Source organism: Ursus arctos, unplaced genomic scaffold, assembly GCF_023065955.2.
Source record: "Ursus arctos isolate Adak ecotype North America unplaced genomic scaffold, UrsArc2.0 scaffold_5, whole genome shotgun sequence".
Lineage (NCBI taxonomy): Eukaryota > Metazoa > Chordata > Mammalia > Carnivora > Ursidae > Ursus > Ursus arctos.
Genome location: NW_026623067.1, coordinates 39993172 through 40012443, shown reverse-complemented (window position 1 = coordinate 40012443; position 19272 = coordinate 39993172). Strand labels below are relative to the sequence as shown.

Genomic DNA, 19272 nt, shown 5'->3' with positions numbered 1-19272 from the left:
CCTCACTGGTTCCACTGACCAGTTCTTAATATCTGCCTCAGAACTTTCTTAGAATGTGAAACTGCATTTAAATAACATTCCAAGAAGAAGCCCAGAGCAGGGCACCAGTTCCCAGTCCTCAGTCATCCTTAGATGGAGCCCGCTTTCTAGTTCAACAGCTCTGTGTCATCTTTGATGCTGAGCATTTTCTCATTTAAAAGGGGGGAAAAAGGCTGATGATTAAAGTAACCAATACTACAGATAATTTGGAAAACACAGAAAAGCATTAGGGAAAAAAAGAGAAAAACTTTCTAATTCCACTATTTAGAGACAACCATTATAAACATTTGCGTTTTCTTTGGAACTTTTTAAAGATTTTACTTAAAAAAAAAAAAAAGTAAAGTCCTGGGTCAAAAAACAAGAACAAAACAACAGACAAAAATCATGACATTATCGTTTCCTTTTCCGGATACAAGTATGGTGGAATTATTATAACAGCTACACATACATGGTGCTTACCATGATCACCGTAGCCACCACACAATGTCACTTCCCTAGGGATTCATCACTGCGTTGTGTTTTACACGTGGCTCATTCTGTTCTCAGTGACCTGGAGCAAGAGGTACTGTCCTGACCATTTATAATGAAGAACTAATGCAGAGATTAGCTGCCACAATTATAGATATAGATAACATAGAAAGCTGTATCCCTAGATTTTCGTGATTTCTTTTTTAAAGATTTATTTATTTGAGAGAAAGATAGAGTGCAAGTGATAGGGGCAGAGGAAGAGGGAGAGAGAGAATCTCAAGCAGACTCCCCAATGAGCATGGAGCCTGACATGGGGCTCCATCCCAGGACTCTGAGAGCACGACCTGAGCTGAAACCAAGAGTCAGATGCTCAACTGACTGAGCCCTCCAGGTGCCCCTGGATTTCTTTTCAAATGCATATAAATGATAACACTAATTCATTCAATCAAGAAAGATCTTTAAGCATTGACTTCATACCAAGGACTCTGGGTATCACGCTGCACCAGGTAAACACGTTCCTTCTGGATGGGACAGTCTGCATCCGGTAGCTGTGGTTTACTGAGTGTTTGCCACGCCAGGTATCAGGTTAAGTGCTTTGTATTAGTTACCTCATTTAATGTCCAAAAACCATTTTCCCTAATTGGGATTACATAATCTACACAGTTTTGTATCCTATATATCTAACATTAAATTTCGACATTTCTCCTTTCTTTAAAAAATCTTAAACATGATTCTTAATGGTTGTGTAACAACCACACGGTATTAAGATATCGATATTTATTGATCTACTCATTATCATGTCTCACTCTGGAGCTAGCCTCCTCCTGGATTTCCTCTTTCTCAACAATCATGAGTAACAAGACGAAGGTGGGGGCACCCCACTTCCTTCAACTATGGGTAGCATTAGATATACTACGCTCTTTCCAATGGTCGTCTCTCCTTTGTGTGTGCACCTAAAAGCAGAACTCTAAAGCTAATATATAGGAAGCAAAGTCATAAGAATGATGAGAATTTCAGCCAAAACAGCTGCTCTCCATGGGCTGGCAGGTCCTTGGGCTCCAATGATGCCAGCCAGCTGGTTAAGTCAGTCTCGCTCCCAAACACAGCTGTCTGAAAACAGCATTATCATATTTTCCCTAGGGGACTGAATTTTCAACAAAATAAACTGAATCACAACCTAGCTGAGTTCAAGTGGGGCGAGGGGGTAAGAAGAGAAGGGGACTTAAAGCAAAAACAACAGAAACATCCTGGCTTTCAGAGGAGTTGGCACCCCTAAAAACAAGTACCAGTGCTATGCATATGTGCAGGCTCCTGAGTTCTGCAAGGGAAGCAGAGAAACTATGGTTGTAGTCGAGCTCAAGAACTCTAAGAGGCCTTCTCCCCCCCCCCCCCCCCGCCCCTGCCTGTATTCCCCAAACAATGCTGAGCCACAAGGCTGCTCCCAGGTGACCACCTCATGGCGCACTATTATCACTGGTATTTAAACTTTGCTCTTGTAAGTGAGCATCTGTGCCTGGCAGACACCATGCTAGGCACTTCACATGACTTCTGAGCCACAGCTCCACTCAGCATATTAAGTAGGGTGAGCATGCCACAGGACAGATCCCCTGACCTGCCTCATAGTGAAGCAGGAGAGGGGCCGGACCTGGAATGCAGGGCTGCTGGCTCCTCACATCTGCACTCTCCGCTTCCTCAGCTGTCGTTACTCATTCAGCTCAGCTTTTCCAGCCACTCTTTGTTCCAGAAGCCATGCCCCAAGTGGACAAGCACAGATTTCAACAAATAATGGTGCCTCTTAGCACCCCTCTGCCTCTGCCCTCAAGTATAGTCCTCTCAGCCATCCTTAGCTGTAAACATCTGAAAATGAATTCAGACTTGCGATCGGCCTCCTATCCCTTACGTCTGGGCTCCAAGTTTTGTTTCTCTTTTCCTAACTGGAAATGAGCTCCTTGGACAACTACAATGAGCACAAAGAGAATGGATACACATTTTAATTTCAACTATCACCAAAAATGTATGGTTATATCCCTTCCTAAAAACCACAGGAAATGCTGAGAAGCAAAGAACAGATCGTAAGGAAAGGCTGCAGATTTCGGCAGATGCGTGAAAAATTGCTTCCAAAACAATGTTTATACACAGCCAAGCAGGAAGAGACATGGAATCCAGGAGAGTTGTTCATTCTGCCCACTGGCAGGTTTCTTTAAAGAAAAGTTGTTTGACCATACTGGAACCAGTTCTAGGAGATTTTCACCATGGGTGAGACCTATAATCCCAAAGGCCAGTTCTCCAGGCATCACTGTGAGCCAGGCCCAGGCTGCTCAAGAGCTCTGATGGGGCTGCTCTCACAGCACAAAATGTCAAGTGCCAGACACAAGACTATTGCCACTGTGATTACACATGTTTCCAGAGTGTAAGGGCACCTCTGTAAATGTGACCAAGTCAGAGCAGATGATAGAAACTTACATAAAGGAGTCTGGAAAATCATTCCCCAAATTACTGTTGTTCATTTAACTCTGAAACTTGAACAAATGGAAGCTGTTTAAAGCTTGCTTACTGTCTGGCCACTTTCTAGACAGGCCAAGAGTTTGTCTCTGTGCTAAAAGCTCAAGCTGGAATTCTGATGACAATCTGAATTTTTCACAGTTTTGTTGGTTATTCCAAGCCTGTTTTGTTTGGAAGAGGTAATTTCAAGAGAATCAAGTGAAGTTTCCTTCGTTCTGTTGAGAAGAATCACAGTACAAATGACCCTGCTGAATGATTCAAGTGTGAGTTCCTATTGTCTATAAGCAATGAATTTATGGAGCTCTACCACGTGTCTGGAACAATCCACACATTTCACAGAGACTTTCCAAATTAACACAAAAAGGGGGGATTTACTCTGTGCCTCAAGTGCCCTATTAATCCTGTCCAAACTTATTAATTCTGCATTAGGAAGACTTCAGAAATAAAAGTTACTGGGAAGGCTGTAAGCCTTCTGGAAGCTACTGAGGAATAAAACTGTAACATAAAAAAAACAACTCTGGATACCTCTTCCAAGTATTCCCAATTTCAAGCTTCCTATAAGTGGAATTAGCAGACCCATAAATACCAAGGTTTGTTTCCATTTCAGCTATTTGGGAGAGTGGTCAGGCTTCTGTAGTCACACAGGCCTGGGCCAGGTCCGGGTTCTGCTGCTTAGTCAGTGGGCAATACCTACAGCTCCACTGACCTCACCATCACTGATAGCAGCATCATTGCCATATCACCACAAAAAGTCAAAGGAATTTACAGCCAGCATATGGGTAGAAAGCAAAGAAGCTCTGGAGCTAGACAGACTTGGGTTCAACTCAGGCAAGAGCCTCAATGCCTCTGAGCCTGTTTCCCTTGTGCAAATGAGGATCTAATACCTGCCTCACAGAGCTATGGAAAAGTTAACGCACATTAAGTGCTTAGCATAGAAACCAGCAAAGAGCGGACAAGAGGTGGTAGTGATATAAATGACAATAAAATAACCAAAATTTGTTGAGTGCTCATCATGCTGTTATTCACACAAATTGTCTCATTATCTTATTCACAATAACTCTATAAGAAAGATACTATTATTCTTAGCATCATGGAGTTGAGTAACCTAAGACTCAGTGAGATGAACTGATTTGTCCAAGGTCACATACTTGAGTGTAGCTGGACTGGAGCTTAGCATGACCATCTGGATCTTACCCATGTGTGGTCTTTATACCTGTTATTAATTTGAGAGACAGAGGACAAAAGAAGAAGATTCCGAGTTTTATAGTTGAATGGATCTGACTTTAGTTGCTTACTAGTAGTTCTGTGACTCTGAGCAAGTTGTATAACTCTGTGACCTTCAGATGCCTCATCCGTAAAACTCCCAGCAGTGTGGTGAAGACCAAAACATCTAACACAGTTTGACACTCAGTGTTCAAGAGACATTACTGCATTCAATAAAAAAAGTATAAGAAGGGTTATAAGTGGAGACTCAACAATGAATTATTTGCAGTCAGGACACGAGGATTTAATTTCTAAGTGCAAATTTAATTACTGCTCTTTGCAAAACATCGATCTTAACTGCTTACAGCAATGTTAAAATTTGCTGTTCTTTTCCCTTGCGTTGTCTACAAAATTCAAATTTCACTGCCCGAAACCCTCCCCCCGCCCCCCGCCCTGTCTGCGGCCCATCCCGACAACTGTAGACCACTGCCACTCGCAGAATTTGTTGTTAGCCACGGCACATACACATTTTTATACCTTTTGTGATCCCATTCATCACATGTTCCTATAATTTACGAGGATTAGGAGCCTCCCTATAATGTGTGGGGGTACACTATTATGTGCTGTGATTTTTATGGGAGGAAAATTAGGTCATGATAAAGAGTTCCTGGTCAATAACTGCAAAGTAGCTCTGAGGCAATAAATCAATGACAGAGGACTGGGGATTACAAAGCAAAACAGAAGAGACTGAGCATTTTCCTGAGACACAAATGTATCAGTTCCAAGTATTAAAGGATCAACAAATCTGGGCTTGTTTAATGTGAGGAGTGTCTGCTTTGGGAGTGGAGGGCTGGAACCACAGAGCAGGGCTCACACATTGCCCACTCCTTCTCATGACAGACAGTGCAGCAGAGCTGCTCAGGGCCTGAGAAGCCATAAGCTTTCCTTGGGAACGCCGGGCAAGTCTTATTTAGCAGGGCTCATTTACAGCAACAGTTAAGAAGCCAAATTCATAGGCTACAGAGACAGAGAGGGTTTTTAAGGACAGTTGGGAGTCCGATGCCCTATTGATATCAGCATTTTGGCAGAGGAATCAACAATTTAGAAAGTAGTTTGGGGAGTTATTAAAAGTCCTTCAAAAGAAACCAATTCCATTTAGTAACTGAAGGCATATATAGATGGCATGGGTCATCCAATGGATGCTGTGATTTTCCCTATCTCCAGAAAGCTTCTATTTCCTGTTTTCTTTGCTGACAGAGGAATAGATGAAAACATAACAAAACCCCATCCTTATTTAAGCAACGTTAAAGGAGCTTCACAATTCAAACAATGCTCAGTTTATCTGGGGCTTATTAGAAGGGAATATACATATTCAGATCCACAACCCTATCACATTAATGAAGAGTAATTTGCATAGCACTTGACACTCAAAAAGAAAAAAGGCCTGTGACAGAAGCATCCCAGCCCAGCATATAAAAACAAAAAATTAAAAAATAAAAATCGATGAACACATAAAAAAAAAAAGCCACGAACATAAGATACGACACTAGCTTCCCAAGCAGGCAAGAGTACCAGGGATTATCTCAATGTAATAAAGCATTGAGGCATTTTCATCATCATCATTAAGGCTGCATATCAACAGCTGCTTGAAATATCAAGAACATGAAATAAAACTGCCCAACACTTGTCACTTGCCAGAAACTGTTCAAATCAATTATATTTTATTAACTGATGGACATTTTCTGCACAAACCCAACAGTGGTACAATGGATTTCAATTCCACCAACATTTTGGTAAAAGCAGGTCAAAGTAGCTTGGTGGGCGAAAATTAAGTCAGATCAAGACAACTGCCCTGAAAGACACTACCATTTTAATGGGAATGCAAGGGTGCTTAGGACTTGGTGCTTATACTAGGTGGTTAGTGGGGCCTCACCCATGGTTACCAGGCTCTTCTTGACGGATAAGATTAAAAGTTAACATACTTCTAAGGGGGCCCTGATCTTTGGGCATTTCTAAGAAATAACAACTCAAAGATCAACACTTCTCCCTCTTCCAAAGCGAACTGATGAGTTGGGAAAAGAATTATGACGCTTTTTTGTAAAAGATCAACAGGCATTAAAAGGGGCAATGGTGATAAAAGCATGTGGTGTTAGGCACATGAGCACATCCACACTCTGCTTCATGTGCAGAAACCCTTTAAGTGCCACAGCCAAAAGAAATGTTGTGGACCATTACACAACAAGTGGGTCCAATACTACTCTTACAGGTTGGAATTTAATAGGAAGATAAAACGCACGCACATGTATGTTATTAATCTGAGATTCCACGTTTAACTGAAACTATAAAAAGAAAGCAATCTGTTTCCTTGGTATGGTTGTTCTTTCCCAAACATCTAAAATTTTCAAAGTTACTGGCAAGGTAACCTTTAATCAAAAAATAAAAGGGGGCGCCTGGGTGGCGCAGTCGTTAAGTGTCTGCCTTCGGCTCAGGGCGTGATCCTGGTGCTCTAGGATCGAGCCCCACATCAGGCTCCTCCGCTAGGAGCCTGCTTCTTCCTCTCCCACTCCCCCTTCTGTGTTCCCTCTCTCGCTGGCTGTCTCTGTCAAATAAATAAATAAAATCTTAAAAAAATAAAATAAAATAAAATAAAAAATAAAAGGAAAATATTTTAAGTAGCAAAATTCCTGGGCATTGGGAAATCTTAGACAATGACAACACTCAACATTTTGTTTTAGTATCTTAACTAGAAGCATATAAATATTGGTAACTTCCACTATAACCCTAAGTATTGACCTGCTTGACGTTTTAAGGCTCAGAGTGATAAGCTGTGAGCTGGGCAAAAATTGTGTCCCCATACAGAAATGGTAATTTTATTTAATGGATTGTTCCCTTAAAACAAGCATGGAAAGAATTAAAATCTTTCCCCTTTGATATGCGACTACAATCTTAAAAAAGAAAGAAGAAAGAAAGAAAAAAAGAAAAAGAAAAAGAAAAAGCCAGACTCTTAAGACTATTCTTCTCTAGATCTCATATATTCTAAACACCAAGAAGAACTCAGGGTATGGAGACTTTAAAGGGAAATGATGCCATAAGCTAGGATTTCCCTTTAAAAGTCTGGCAAGAAGAACCAAATAAAAGCCATTAGGATCTTACTCTACCCTGTGAGAAGTAAAGGCTGTAAGTCAAAGGTTACACTCTGAGACTTTGGGTTTTTTTTTATAATAAAGCCACAAGTTTACAACAGGACAGTCAACTCTGATTTTTGTGCTTTATTTAACAAGTGATTTTGTTATTAATAATCAGAGTACAATTTGGTTCAGCTTCCAGGGATGTTTTTCTAAAGTGCTGATATAATCATTTCACCCCTTTAACCTGGAAACCTGAAAGCTCCCACTTCTCAGGAGTAAATGCAAACCCTTTTCCATAGCTTTCAAAATCCCTGACAGTGGGCTAAAACCAACTATCTGGCAGCATCTCCCACCACTTCCTAACATATAACCCATGTTCTTTCACAACCATGTCATTTTAATACACATGAGTTCATTGATCCCTGGAAGGCTGTCCCTCATGTCTCAACTCTTTCTCTGCCTAGGAAATATCTTTATCTGTCTGAGCCTGGTACAAGCAGAATTAAGTGATTTCTCCTCAGTGATGCCATACACTTGACTCGTTTTAATGGAATTCACTTAGCACGTTGTATCATGCTTAGTCATACCCTGATAAAATCGGAGGGCCCTGGGACAAAAGGTCCCATCTTATTCCTGTCCAGCCAGTAGTAGATGCTCAATAAATGCATGGCACGGAGATAAACTAGAGCAGATCTGAGCAGCTTGGGTTGTGAAAGCAGTTCAGACCTAGTTCCTCTCCTAAAGGCTGTTTCTTAAACTCTTTGCACTTCATGGTCATAATTTGTAAACTAGAGGTAAAAATACAGATCTTATAAAAATTGAATGATATGATGGATGTAAAGCTGCTTCGCACAGTATCTTGTGGATAAGAAGCAATAATAGAAGTTAACTATTACTGCCATTATTACTTCTAAACTATGTACGTTACAAAGATCCACTATCTTCAACAGAGTAAGTAAATCAGTGTGTATTACCAAACATGGAAAAGGAAGATCCCCACCAGCCCCCAAACATAATCCCTACCTTCTGGCTTTTTCCTCTCTGCCTCCACTTACTGTGGGATATTTATCTCCTACAACTGTTCCAAACATTGCTCTCCTCACTGGGTCTGCCGGGGGAGGTGAAGGACAGAGTTTCTGGCCATATGCTTTAGCCATATGCTTTAGCCAGTTCAAACACAGAAGCCTTTTTCCTTCTCTTCAAAAAAAAAGATGTTTTATCAGGTAAAAGAAGCTGATTTTTCTGGCTAGCAAACATTTCCTGCCCCCCCTCTTTTAAATGTCAATTTTAACGACAAAGATGTTTTTCCAGTTTTAGACACAGATGAGTTAGTTCTCCACACTGAGGCTTTCAAAGGGTATTTGAGGACTGACTTGTCAGTAACAACAAATGTTTGATGCCCCCTGGCTGTGTAAAAAAATGGCAATGGTAAGAAGGAGAAGAGCACGTTCTGTAAGAAATACTGAGGAAGGGCCTGTGTTCAGCACAAGCCTCTCCTAAGAAAGCAATGCCTTTTCCAACAGGAACTACATGCACACTTGCCAGACACGGGGAGTGAGGCCTTATGGCAGAACACCTGCATGGATGGCAGCCCACAACTGCCCCTTCGCCTCTATGTGCACACAGCTACTCTCAGCCAGAGGTGGGGTAGCTTTCCCACCTCTTCACCTCTTCAATCTGGCTGGCCTGGTGACTTGCTTTGACCAACAGAATGTGGCTGAAGCAACACTCTGGCTATTCCAGGCAGACGCCTTAGGAGGCCTTGTGGCTTCTGTGTTTGCCCCCTTGGAAGTCTGGCCCAGACTATCAAGTGAAGAGGGATCCCATGGAGATAGGCCACAGAGAAGGGGATCGAGGTGTCCCAGCTGACAGCTAGTACCAAGGTTCCAGACATGTGGATTAAGGCCATCTTGGATCATCCAGCTGCAGTAAGACCTCCCCAGCAGATACCATATGGGACACACAGAAGTCCTCCCCAAATTTCTGACCCAAAGAATTGAGAGAGGAAAAAAAAAAATCCTTGCTGTTTTAAGTCACTAGGTTTGCAGATGATCTGTTATGCAGGAATAGGTAACTACAACACGCATCTTAAGGTTCTCTGTGTCTCTGAGTGGCTCCAGTGGCTAGATGCCTGGGCTGCTATACCCTCTTTTGGGTACTGTCTTCTATTAGTTCTATCTACTATTACTATACTTCTATTACCTTATTTTATTCCAAGGGACCAAGTAAATACCTTCTACAAAATGTTCTTAACAACATGAGAGAGTATTACACCAGACATTGTGGGGGACATACATTTAAGACCTGTATTCAGGGTTGTTTCAAGCAAGAGGGCATATATTATCACACGCTTCTTGTTGGTGGACAGGATGAAAAGATGCTGTTGGAAAGCATTTCTTCAAGTGGGGTTTCAGAATTTTGTCCAACTTACGACACTAAAGTTAGAAAAGTAATCACTCATGGACATTTGTGTATGTGTGTGCATATTTCCAGAAAATTATGGCCAAGCCTAAGGGAATGCTCATTAAATATTAACTAAGATCTTAATAGTGTGAATTTTAAAGAACAAGTCTCTGACATTATTCATCTGAGGACACAAGAGTACTCTGGATTTGATGACTACAGTTCAGTTCTTTCGGGAGGAAATTTATCCAAAGCCTCGTCTCCAGGAAGCCAGGGGCCAGAGCACGGCCCTGGATGCTTAGGATTCCTATTAGGTGAACTTCATAGGCTCCTTTTGGAGCCGAATGCAGGAACTGTTCATTTTATACCAGACCAGACCTAAAGCTATATTTAAAAAAGGAGTCTAGTTGCCTTATTCTAAGTGTTTTTACCAGAAAGGCAAACCTGATGAATGTGAAGGACTTTCTCCCCAGAAGAATGAACATATCCAGGTCTTGTAAACTTTGGCCCATCATGGACCCCAGATTAAAAACCTCTATCAAGGTGGTACACTAGGCTCCTTCAGGACTGGGGACAGGCACTCTGGGGCACTCTTCATCCCAGAAATGTTTTTACTCATACTCTTTCATCACTGTCTCCCACAGAAACATAAACCCTCAGTGTGATTCATCCCACTCTCTGGCAAAGACTAATGAAAAGGAACATATAATGAAGCACTGTAATACTCTTAATACTGTATGTACCTTAACAAATACACAGCAGAGAGTAACATAATTTATAACCCACCAAACCAGATGAGTATTTTCCACCAGTTCTTGCCCATATACGTACAGGCCTGGCCATGCACTTCGTATTTCATTTCTATTTCTGTACTTTGTGCCCTCGGCAGGATGGCTGCTTGTTTACGCAAGTTTCAATATTGTTATTAGCACTTTCTGGTCCTTTTTTATATCATGCTACTTTTGAATTTGCTTGCTGGCTTTGAAAGCCCAAAGACACCAAAAAGAGTTGTAGTTCAAAAATCACTGGACACTGCTGTTATAGACTTAAATACGGCCCTGTGGGGAGATGGAACATTATCACACTGCTCATTCTTTGCTTATCTCTCTCAACATTTAATATTTTATTCAAGAAAAGACCAAATTACAAAAAGTATTATTTTGGGAGAGGGGGACCCGTGGCATTCAGAAATGGGCTTGAGCTCTATTTTCAGAGCATTCTGTTGAGACTGCTAAAAACAATGGTTTACAGTTATTAAACCTTACTTCACGCCAGATTCTTGGCTAAGTCCTTTAATATCATACCTTATTTAATCCTCAGAGAAAACCGACTGAAAGAATGTGGCAAACTGGCTAGCTGGCCATCAAACTTGCTTCCCCTTGCTCTGAGCACACAATTAGCTTGCTTCCTCAGCCTCCCTTACAGTTAGATGTTGCCATGTGACTGACTTCTGACCAATGGAATGTGGAAGAAAATAAGAAAGCATCCTCTGCATTTAGTCCATACAACCTTACCCAGTCTTCCAGACTCTCTCATTTCCCCCAACTGGTTGATGACAGAGATCTGCAGAGCAGAAGGCAGATGGAAGGCACCTGGTTGCTTAATTGCCACAGAGGATACCACCTTAGTAATACCCACAGAGAACTCTTTTCTTTTCTTTCTTTTTTTTTTTTTAAATGTATTTTATTTATTTATTTATTCAACAGAGATAGAGACAGCCAGCGAGAGAGGGAACACAAGCAGGGGGAGTGGGAGAGGAAGAAGCAGGCTCATAGCAGAGGAGCCCGATGTGGGGCTCGATCCCATAACGCCGGGATCACGCCCTGAGCCGAAGGCAGACGCTTAACTGCTGTGCCACCCAGGCGCCCCCAGAGAACTCTTTTCTGAGCAAGAGATAAACTTCTATCCTCCTGAGTCACTGATATTTGGGGGTTATTTGTTCCAGCAGTTAGACTGTACTGAAAGTACTTTTATGAGCACAGAGAGGTTAAGTAATCTGTTCATGGTCACATAACTAGAAAGAGGTGGCAGATTTGAATCCAGATGGTTTGTCTTTAGAAACCATTTTTTAAAAAATATTTTATTTATTTATTTGACAGACAGAGAGAGAGAGCACGCGCACGCGCGAGCGCACACGCTGGGGGAGTGACAGGCAGAGGGAGAAACAGGCTCCCTTGCTGAGCAGGGAGCCCAACACAGGGCTCGATCCCAGGACCCTAGGATCACGACCTGAGCCAAAGGCAGACAATTAACTAACTGAGCCACTGAGGCGCCCCTAGAAACCATTTTTAACTGCTATTCAATTATATTCCCTTTTCACAAGTTCATTTTTCTCATATATCACATAAAGTTTACTTATACCTGAGATTTAACTATATTTGAGGGAGGTGGCTGGACGGAGATCTAAAATTTGGAATAGAGACAAGAGAACTTCTTCAAATAAATCATTTTATTTCCTACCTCTTAATTAACCATGTAAAAGGGGGGCCATGCCACTTAAACAACTCGCAGGATACTTGTTACTTTGTGAAGTTTATATTCAGAGGTTCTTTAGTAGTTCTTAATGCTCCACAACAAATTACCTTGAAAACTTAGTGGCTTAAAACATTTAGTGTCTCTCCCAGTTTTTATGAGTCAGGAAATCAGGAGGGGCTTAGCTCATTGGTCTCTTATGAGGTTGTACACAAGATGTCCATTGGGGCTGCATCATCGGAAGGACTGACCAGGACTAAAGGATTGACATCCAAAGTGTCTCGCTCACATAGCAGCCCAATTGGTCTGCTTGTTGGCAGGAAGCCTCACCTCCCCACAGGGTTGTGTGACTGCTGTCACAACATGGTGGCTTGCTTCCCCCAGGGTGTGCAAGTCCAGAAGCCAAAGCAAATGCTGCGAGTTCTTATTTGATCAGTCTCCATGGTCACTCTACATTAGTTTTGCAATTTCCTATTAATCACATTGGGATTGATATTGGGTTCCCCCATTCAGAGAGGGGACTACACAGAGCAGTGAATACCAGAGACAAAGGGTCACTTGGAGCCATCTTGGAAGCCAGATACCACAAGAGCCCATTTGTTCATCCAACACATATGTACCGAGTGCCTACTGAGGACCTGGGGACAAAGTAGTGGACAAAACAGACAAAAGTCCCTGCATGCAAGAAGCATAGGTCATAGTGGAGGTCAGAAAGGCAACATGTTTAATCGGTAGGCAAATTATGTACTACATTAGGAAGTACCAAGTGCTATGGAGATATAAAACAGTATCAGGGAGAAGGGGAATGCTGCAGTTGGGAATACATCCAATTTTAAACAAAGAGATCTAGGTAGGCCTCATTTAGAAGGCCTAAAGGAAGTGAGGAAGTATGCCATAAAGTTCCGTGGAGGAAGACTGTTCCAAGTACGGGGAAAAGCAACTGCAAAGGCCTTGAGGTGGGCACGTTGTGATGCGTAACAAACAGTCAAGGCGGCCATAGGAGTGAACTAAAAGAGAAGGCCGTAGAGGAGATGAGTTAAGTAACACAGGTAAGAGCAGAGCCTGTGTAGGACCTTCCAGGCTCTTATAAGGGCTTTGAATGCCGTGAAATGGGAAGTCACTGGAAGGTAATTAGCAGACGAATGATAATGATATGATTTGACTTAGCTCTTAAAAAATCTCACTTTGGTGGCTGTTATCAAAATAGGCCAAGGGTAGGAGAAGGGAACAAATGAGGATGCTGTTGTAAATAGCAAGACAAGAGATGATGATGGCTTATATTAGAGTATTATCAGTGCAGACAAGTGATTAGAAGTGGTCTAATTACCAATCGATTTTGCAGGTTATCTAGCACAATTAAATCACCATTCTAGGTAGAGTTTTCATTTAGGAGGGGCAGCATTTTTTAAATTACTTTTTATTATATCCCAGCACTATGGCTGTCAAGTGGTGTTCTAGGGGACCCTACAAGTTCTGAGAAGCTTCTTAAGGATGTGCTACTAGGAACTAAGGTTGGGACAAATGTATAAAACTTCAGGCCCTCACCCAAGTTTTTTAAGAGCAGCTCTGTGTTGACATACTTCATTATGTGGGATGAGAGAGACCTTTTACAGAAAGACCAGAAACTCCAAGTGCCCTAAAAGAAAAGACAGACTCCTCCCAACAGACACACAGTATGAAAAAATACACCATTTAGAGAACTGGAGGGTAAACTACAGATTAGGAAAAATATTTGCATTATAGATTAAAAAAGCTTACTCTCCCTAATATAGAGGAAAAAACTTCACATTCATGAGAAGACAACCATGTAAAAAATGGGTAAGGGGCGTTTTCTAAAGGAGGCTCAAAAGAATGCCTCCTTCATTGGATTGTTCTGAGGATGGAGTGACAACCCATTTAAAGTGCTTGGCACAGTTCTCAGTACAGAAGAAATGCTCAACCAATGCTGCCCCCCACAACCGCTACCATAACCACCACTGCTCTCCCCTACTCTCCATTTGGCCACAGCTGCATGACAAGATGATGACCGTCACCAACATCACCACCATCAGCAGCAGCTTCAGCAGCACCATGGTGTAAGAGCCATTTGCAATGGGAACCTGCATCAACCCTGAATGCCATTTCCAACTCAGGGTCCCACCAAAGAAAATTCTTCACTCACAGTGACCAATGATATATTACCTTTTCGTGATTTTCTATTAGGATCTCAATAACAATGTTCTGAAACTTGATATCCATGATGGCTGCTACTGTTTCTTCTTGAGGACGCAGCAGAGTGGGTCCAAACACCACGCCGAGGTTTGCCACTGTCATCAAATTCTGCTTGTGGTTGTTAGCAACACTGGGGGGAAGGAAAAGAAAAGACATAAATAAGAGAAAGACAATACAAATAGATAGCTGACTTCCCCGTGCCTTCCCTATCTTCAGACTCCTCATCTGATAGAAGCCAGACTCTGGGACATCTTAGGATGGCTTCGAGTCCTAGGAGAGATTACGTGTATTTTTGTCCCCCAGAGCTTTGAGAAATCTTCAGTGTTCTGGCTATTTTGCTCGTCCAGGACATGACACTCCTTTACCCAATTCTGTTTGGCCTACCAACCACCAACCAACCAAACAATCAACCAACCAAAGCAGCTGCTCTCCAAAATGTGAAACTTTGCACATCTGAATCCCTGCTCTGCAAATCCAGCTAACTGTTCATCTCTTTTGGTTATGGCTTTTATACTTGGCTGCTGCTTAAACCACTGTGATCTTTAGCATTTTCTCTAGTGCAAATATAAAAACTCTTGATGGCTTTAATACATTTGCAAATACAGGCATGAAACAGACCTAATTTTTAAGATGAATAGATCTTAGGAAATTCAGCACTTTAGGCTCAGAGTACTAAATCCCATCACATTAAACATGTGGCTTATATTAAGCGAAACATGTGGCATAAACAGAAATAAAAATGTACTACTGTGTATCCATGTGTATGGTTGTGTTTATACTGTCACTTATACTCAAAGTGTAAGGAACACACAGGGTCAGCAGTAGCTGGGTCTAAGTAATCTCCTAAATACATATACATATTTTTGGGCAAATACTACTCAAACCATACATCTGATCTTCAAGCCCCGGCCACCGTGACCTAGCCATAAAACTTAATTGTTCATTTGCTGGCCCTGTGTTTAAAAATATACAAATGATGTACTGACAACAAATAAGTTAAAAGGTAAACCCAATTTAGTATTGTTAAGAAAATATTAAGGGCTTCCCTAAATCACCTGTTAGAAAAAGAAAACTATTCATTACTAGAAACTAGAGAGAAACTGGACAGAGATAGCAGTTTGCACAGACACACCTCCCTAGCATTTAGTGCTATTTATACAGAGTATTTTTTCACACAATTCTATAAATGCCTGCACTGTTTCTCTTGACTACTTCTATTTTGTAGGAGGAGAAGACGTTCTACTGCCTTAAGCACTGGTTGTGAAACTGAGCCTTCACTGAAATTACTACATCAACCAATTTTATCAGCAGATGTGGACTCTTCCATAATTTTCTAGGGCTAAAAGTCTAATGTCATAAAAACTTTCTCCTCTGAAAGGGGCAGGAAGTGGTTAGGTCTGTGAAACTTTTAACTGTGGAGCCAGCCAGGTACTAAGAGAATTCGCTTTTTGACTGCTAAGCAAGAAGAGTTGCCACTGACATACTGGCCTGTTTCTGGTCCACATAAAAATATTTTACAAACATTTCTTGAGTTCTAGTGGAAGGTCTTGATTTTACTTACATAGCTTCCCATCTACCCAGAGCAGTACTGCGTTTCTGAAAGTATTAATGCAGAGGGTCAAGTTCTAACCTGGCAAGGGGGAAAGACTTTGGTTCTGTAACTCAGTCAATCAGCAAGTGTGCCCATTTACAAGCTGCTTGTAACATCACTCCTTTCATCGTGGGCTCCTGTGTGCAGGAAGTGAATTCCCTGCCCTTATACTTCCCCGTCCCGAATGAGCAAAGTCATTAGACTTATCCCTCTGGCCACAAAAGTCCCTTGTGCAAATGAGTCAACAAGCTATTTATGCATGAAAGTACTTTTAAATTGGAGACCAATATAAAAACATATGGTTTGGATGATGATCACTTTTTACCATCAACACTATATCTGACTAAACCAACAGCCTCCCAACTAGGATCCCTGACAAGCATCTCTAGGGTCATCCTGATTGTCTATAACTCAGTCTTGATCAAGTCATTCCTCTGCTGACAACCACAATGGCCTCAAACCTTACTGGGTTGTTGGGAGAGAACACAATGACACTGCGTGTGTGAAGTGCTTAGCAGTGCTGCTATTGTTTGACTGTTCTGATAATGATTATAAGCCCTTGGTGGGGTCCATTGTCTTTAATGTAAAGCCCGGACTCTAGTGAAGTAATACACCTTTTTCCAACTCACCTCTAAGCCCTCCTCTACCACCTCCCAGCTCTGAGTCCCTGGACAAGCAACTCAATGTCGAAGCTCTGGGCTCATCTTTGAAGGGGAGGGGAGGTGAATAATACGTCTACTTCATGAGGTGGTTGTGCAGATTAAATATGGTAATGTGTGGAAAACATAGTGATTATTATTATAATTTACTACCCATCCTCTTCCCACTTTCACGCCTATCTGCCTTTGTCATTCCACTGCCTAGAATGTTCTCTTACTCTTCTCAAATGGCCCTCTTCCTTTCTGCAGTCTCTGTCCAGTCTTTCCCCAATCCTCTTTCTCTCAATGAAGGCAGAAGTATTATCTTTATTACATGTTAGTAATGTCTCTCCACTGCCTTAGGATAGAGACTGTGCTTATTTTAGGTGGTAACACCAGCACTGAGCACAGTGCCTGGCCCAGGAGAAGTCCAACGAATGTTCATGAGATGTTAAATGGGATATGTCTGGGTAGGCATAAAACAACTGCTCCCAATCCAGCTACTTACTCATAAAAACTCCAATTATTATTGATGATTTTTTGGGGGGAATATATCGCAATCATTCCAACCTCCCTTTCCAAATCTGGAGTTGTGTTTCATTTCTCAGATTTAATTAATGAATAACAATTACTCTAATTCGCAGGCCACAATGCCCAAAGGCATTGGGAAAAAAGGTACAGTAATTCTAAATAAGCAACTCTGAATATAAATAGGCTTGAGGCCACTACCCAACAAAATTAATTTCCTTTTTAACAATCTATTTTATTTTAGAACTTAAAAAGTACATTGATCTAAGGGTTATGAAACTTTTTGGGGGGGAAGTTGTAACTTTTGTAACTACCATTATCTTTTGGCATACTGAAGTAATAAATTAATCTGTCACTTGATTATTACTGCTCACAAGTTCATATGGCTATGTTCATTACTCTAGAATGAATTATTAATGGCTTGAGATCTCTATGTATCCTGGGGAGAGAGGCATAGACCTCAGCCTCTACTGGCACCAGCCATCCATTATAGCTTGACAAATTTACAGATGTGTGGGAGGCAGGCTGGCAGAGCACCGGGAAGGCTGGTCCAGCAGAGGCCACGGGACTCATTCATTAGTGAGGTCTGTAAAACACCAAGAGCCTGCTTTCTGGGTTGGTAATTGAGCTGCTTGAGCTCTTCCTCACGTAGTCCAGAATGTCATGTTGAGTCTTGACTTAAAATCCATACACAAAAGTTACGTGTGCATTGCACATTCCACTGAAGGAGTCTTTCACATGCCTTTCAGATCCCTAGGTCTACATGGATTTTTTTCTGTGGTGCCTTCTGCAAGAACTGCCACTTCTATAGACGTCCTTTACAGGTTGCAGAAACACAGTTACACATGTGATTTCAACCTGGAGGAGACCCAGTTCCTTTTGTGACCACTGAGTTTGCTATATGAGCTGAAAGCAGTGCATCTCCTTGAGAGCATGCCTTCAGGGCAGTTGTTGGGGGATTGGCACCCCATGTTCCCAGCAGTTTCCTCATGAAATGCGATTAATGAGGAAAAAGCATGTTCCAAGGAAAATGGCCTTGGCAGAGGGGCTTCTTGCACCTTTGTGTAAGGGGAAATGGGTGGGGACTCTGGATTGGTCTGATGACCTTTGAGGGGCGGAAGGAGGTAAATCATTTCCAGATGAGGATGATGGTGGGGAGGGTTATGAGAGGAGGAGAGAGAAGTCAACCCCTTTAGGGCCTGTAATGCCTTGCGCCTGTGCTGTCATAGAGATCACATCTGTTTTCCTGTTGTTTAAATGAGAGCCATGACTCTGAAAGTGCTAAGCAGTGCTTTATAACCACAGACTGGTCCTGATGTCCGCCAACAAAACATAAGCCTATTGCTGGCTCTGCAAACAGCTTCCATCTTGAGGCCTGGAGTGCCGTAAGAAGGAAGGAGTGTCAAGGCTAAGTCCTGGCTCCACTGGACAATGTGGTGACAGGTTAGGACTCCCTACGATGGACTGCATGGCTGGGATAGCAGCACAGCGACACTGACCTGCCATGCTGTGCTTCAGGTTCCAGGGTTAAATAATCATCCTAATTTACACCTGCAGGGTGTTTTAGAGTTTCTAAGGAGCTCTGCAACTACATTTTATGTTTATTCGACTTTCATGATATCTCAAGAACACAGTAGCTCTGAAACTTTCTGACAATGTTCTATGGGAGGGAATACATTTTCCTATGTAACACTTCACTAGGACGTGCATACATATATGTACATAAACAGAAAGACACACACACACAAACCAGAAACGAAAATTTCAGGAATAGTAAGGGTGATGAATGTTGATATTTTCTATTCTAGTCCATCCTAATTCAATTTCACACACCCCTAATGTGCCATGACTTAAAATTTGAAAAGTGCTATTCTATTGGTATAGAGCACAAATATTACCTCCAGTTTACAAATATGGAAAAAAATGGCTAAAGGAGACAGTAAAGCACAGTAAGCACAGTGGCTGGAGTCAGACAGATATTCCCAGCTGGAAGACAGCAGACAAATCACTTGGCATCTCTAAACCTGTTTTTTCACCTGTAAAACAGGAGCAGTAATACCTACCTCATAAGGTTTTAAGGCTGATTAGG

The 19272-nt window shown here is 41.8% G+C and overlaps 1 protein-coding gene across 4 annotated transcripts in view; it reads right to left on the bottom strand.

Annotated features, from left to right (window-relative positions):
- ARHGAP26 (Rho GTPase activating protein 26) overlaps positions 1-19272 on the bottom strand; it is a 414131-nt gene that overhangs the window by 89815 nt on the left and 305044 nt on the right. For all 4 annotated transcript variants that reach the window (XM_026499014.4, XM_026499015.4, XM_057306962.1 and 1 more), the window contains one exon: positions 14397-14556. In XM_026499014.4, the coding sequence (XP_026354799.1) occupies positions 14397-14556 (160 nt within the window). The remainder of the gene's footprint in view (positions 1-14396; positions 14557-19272) is intronic.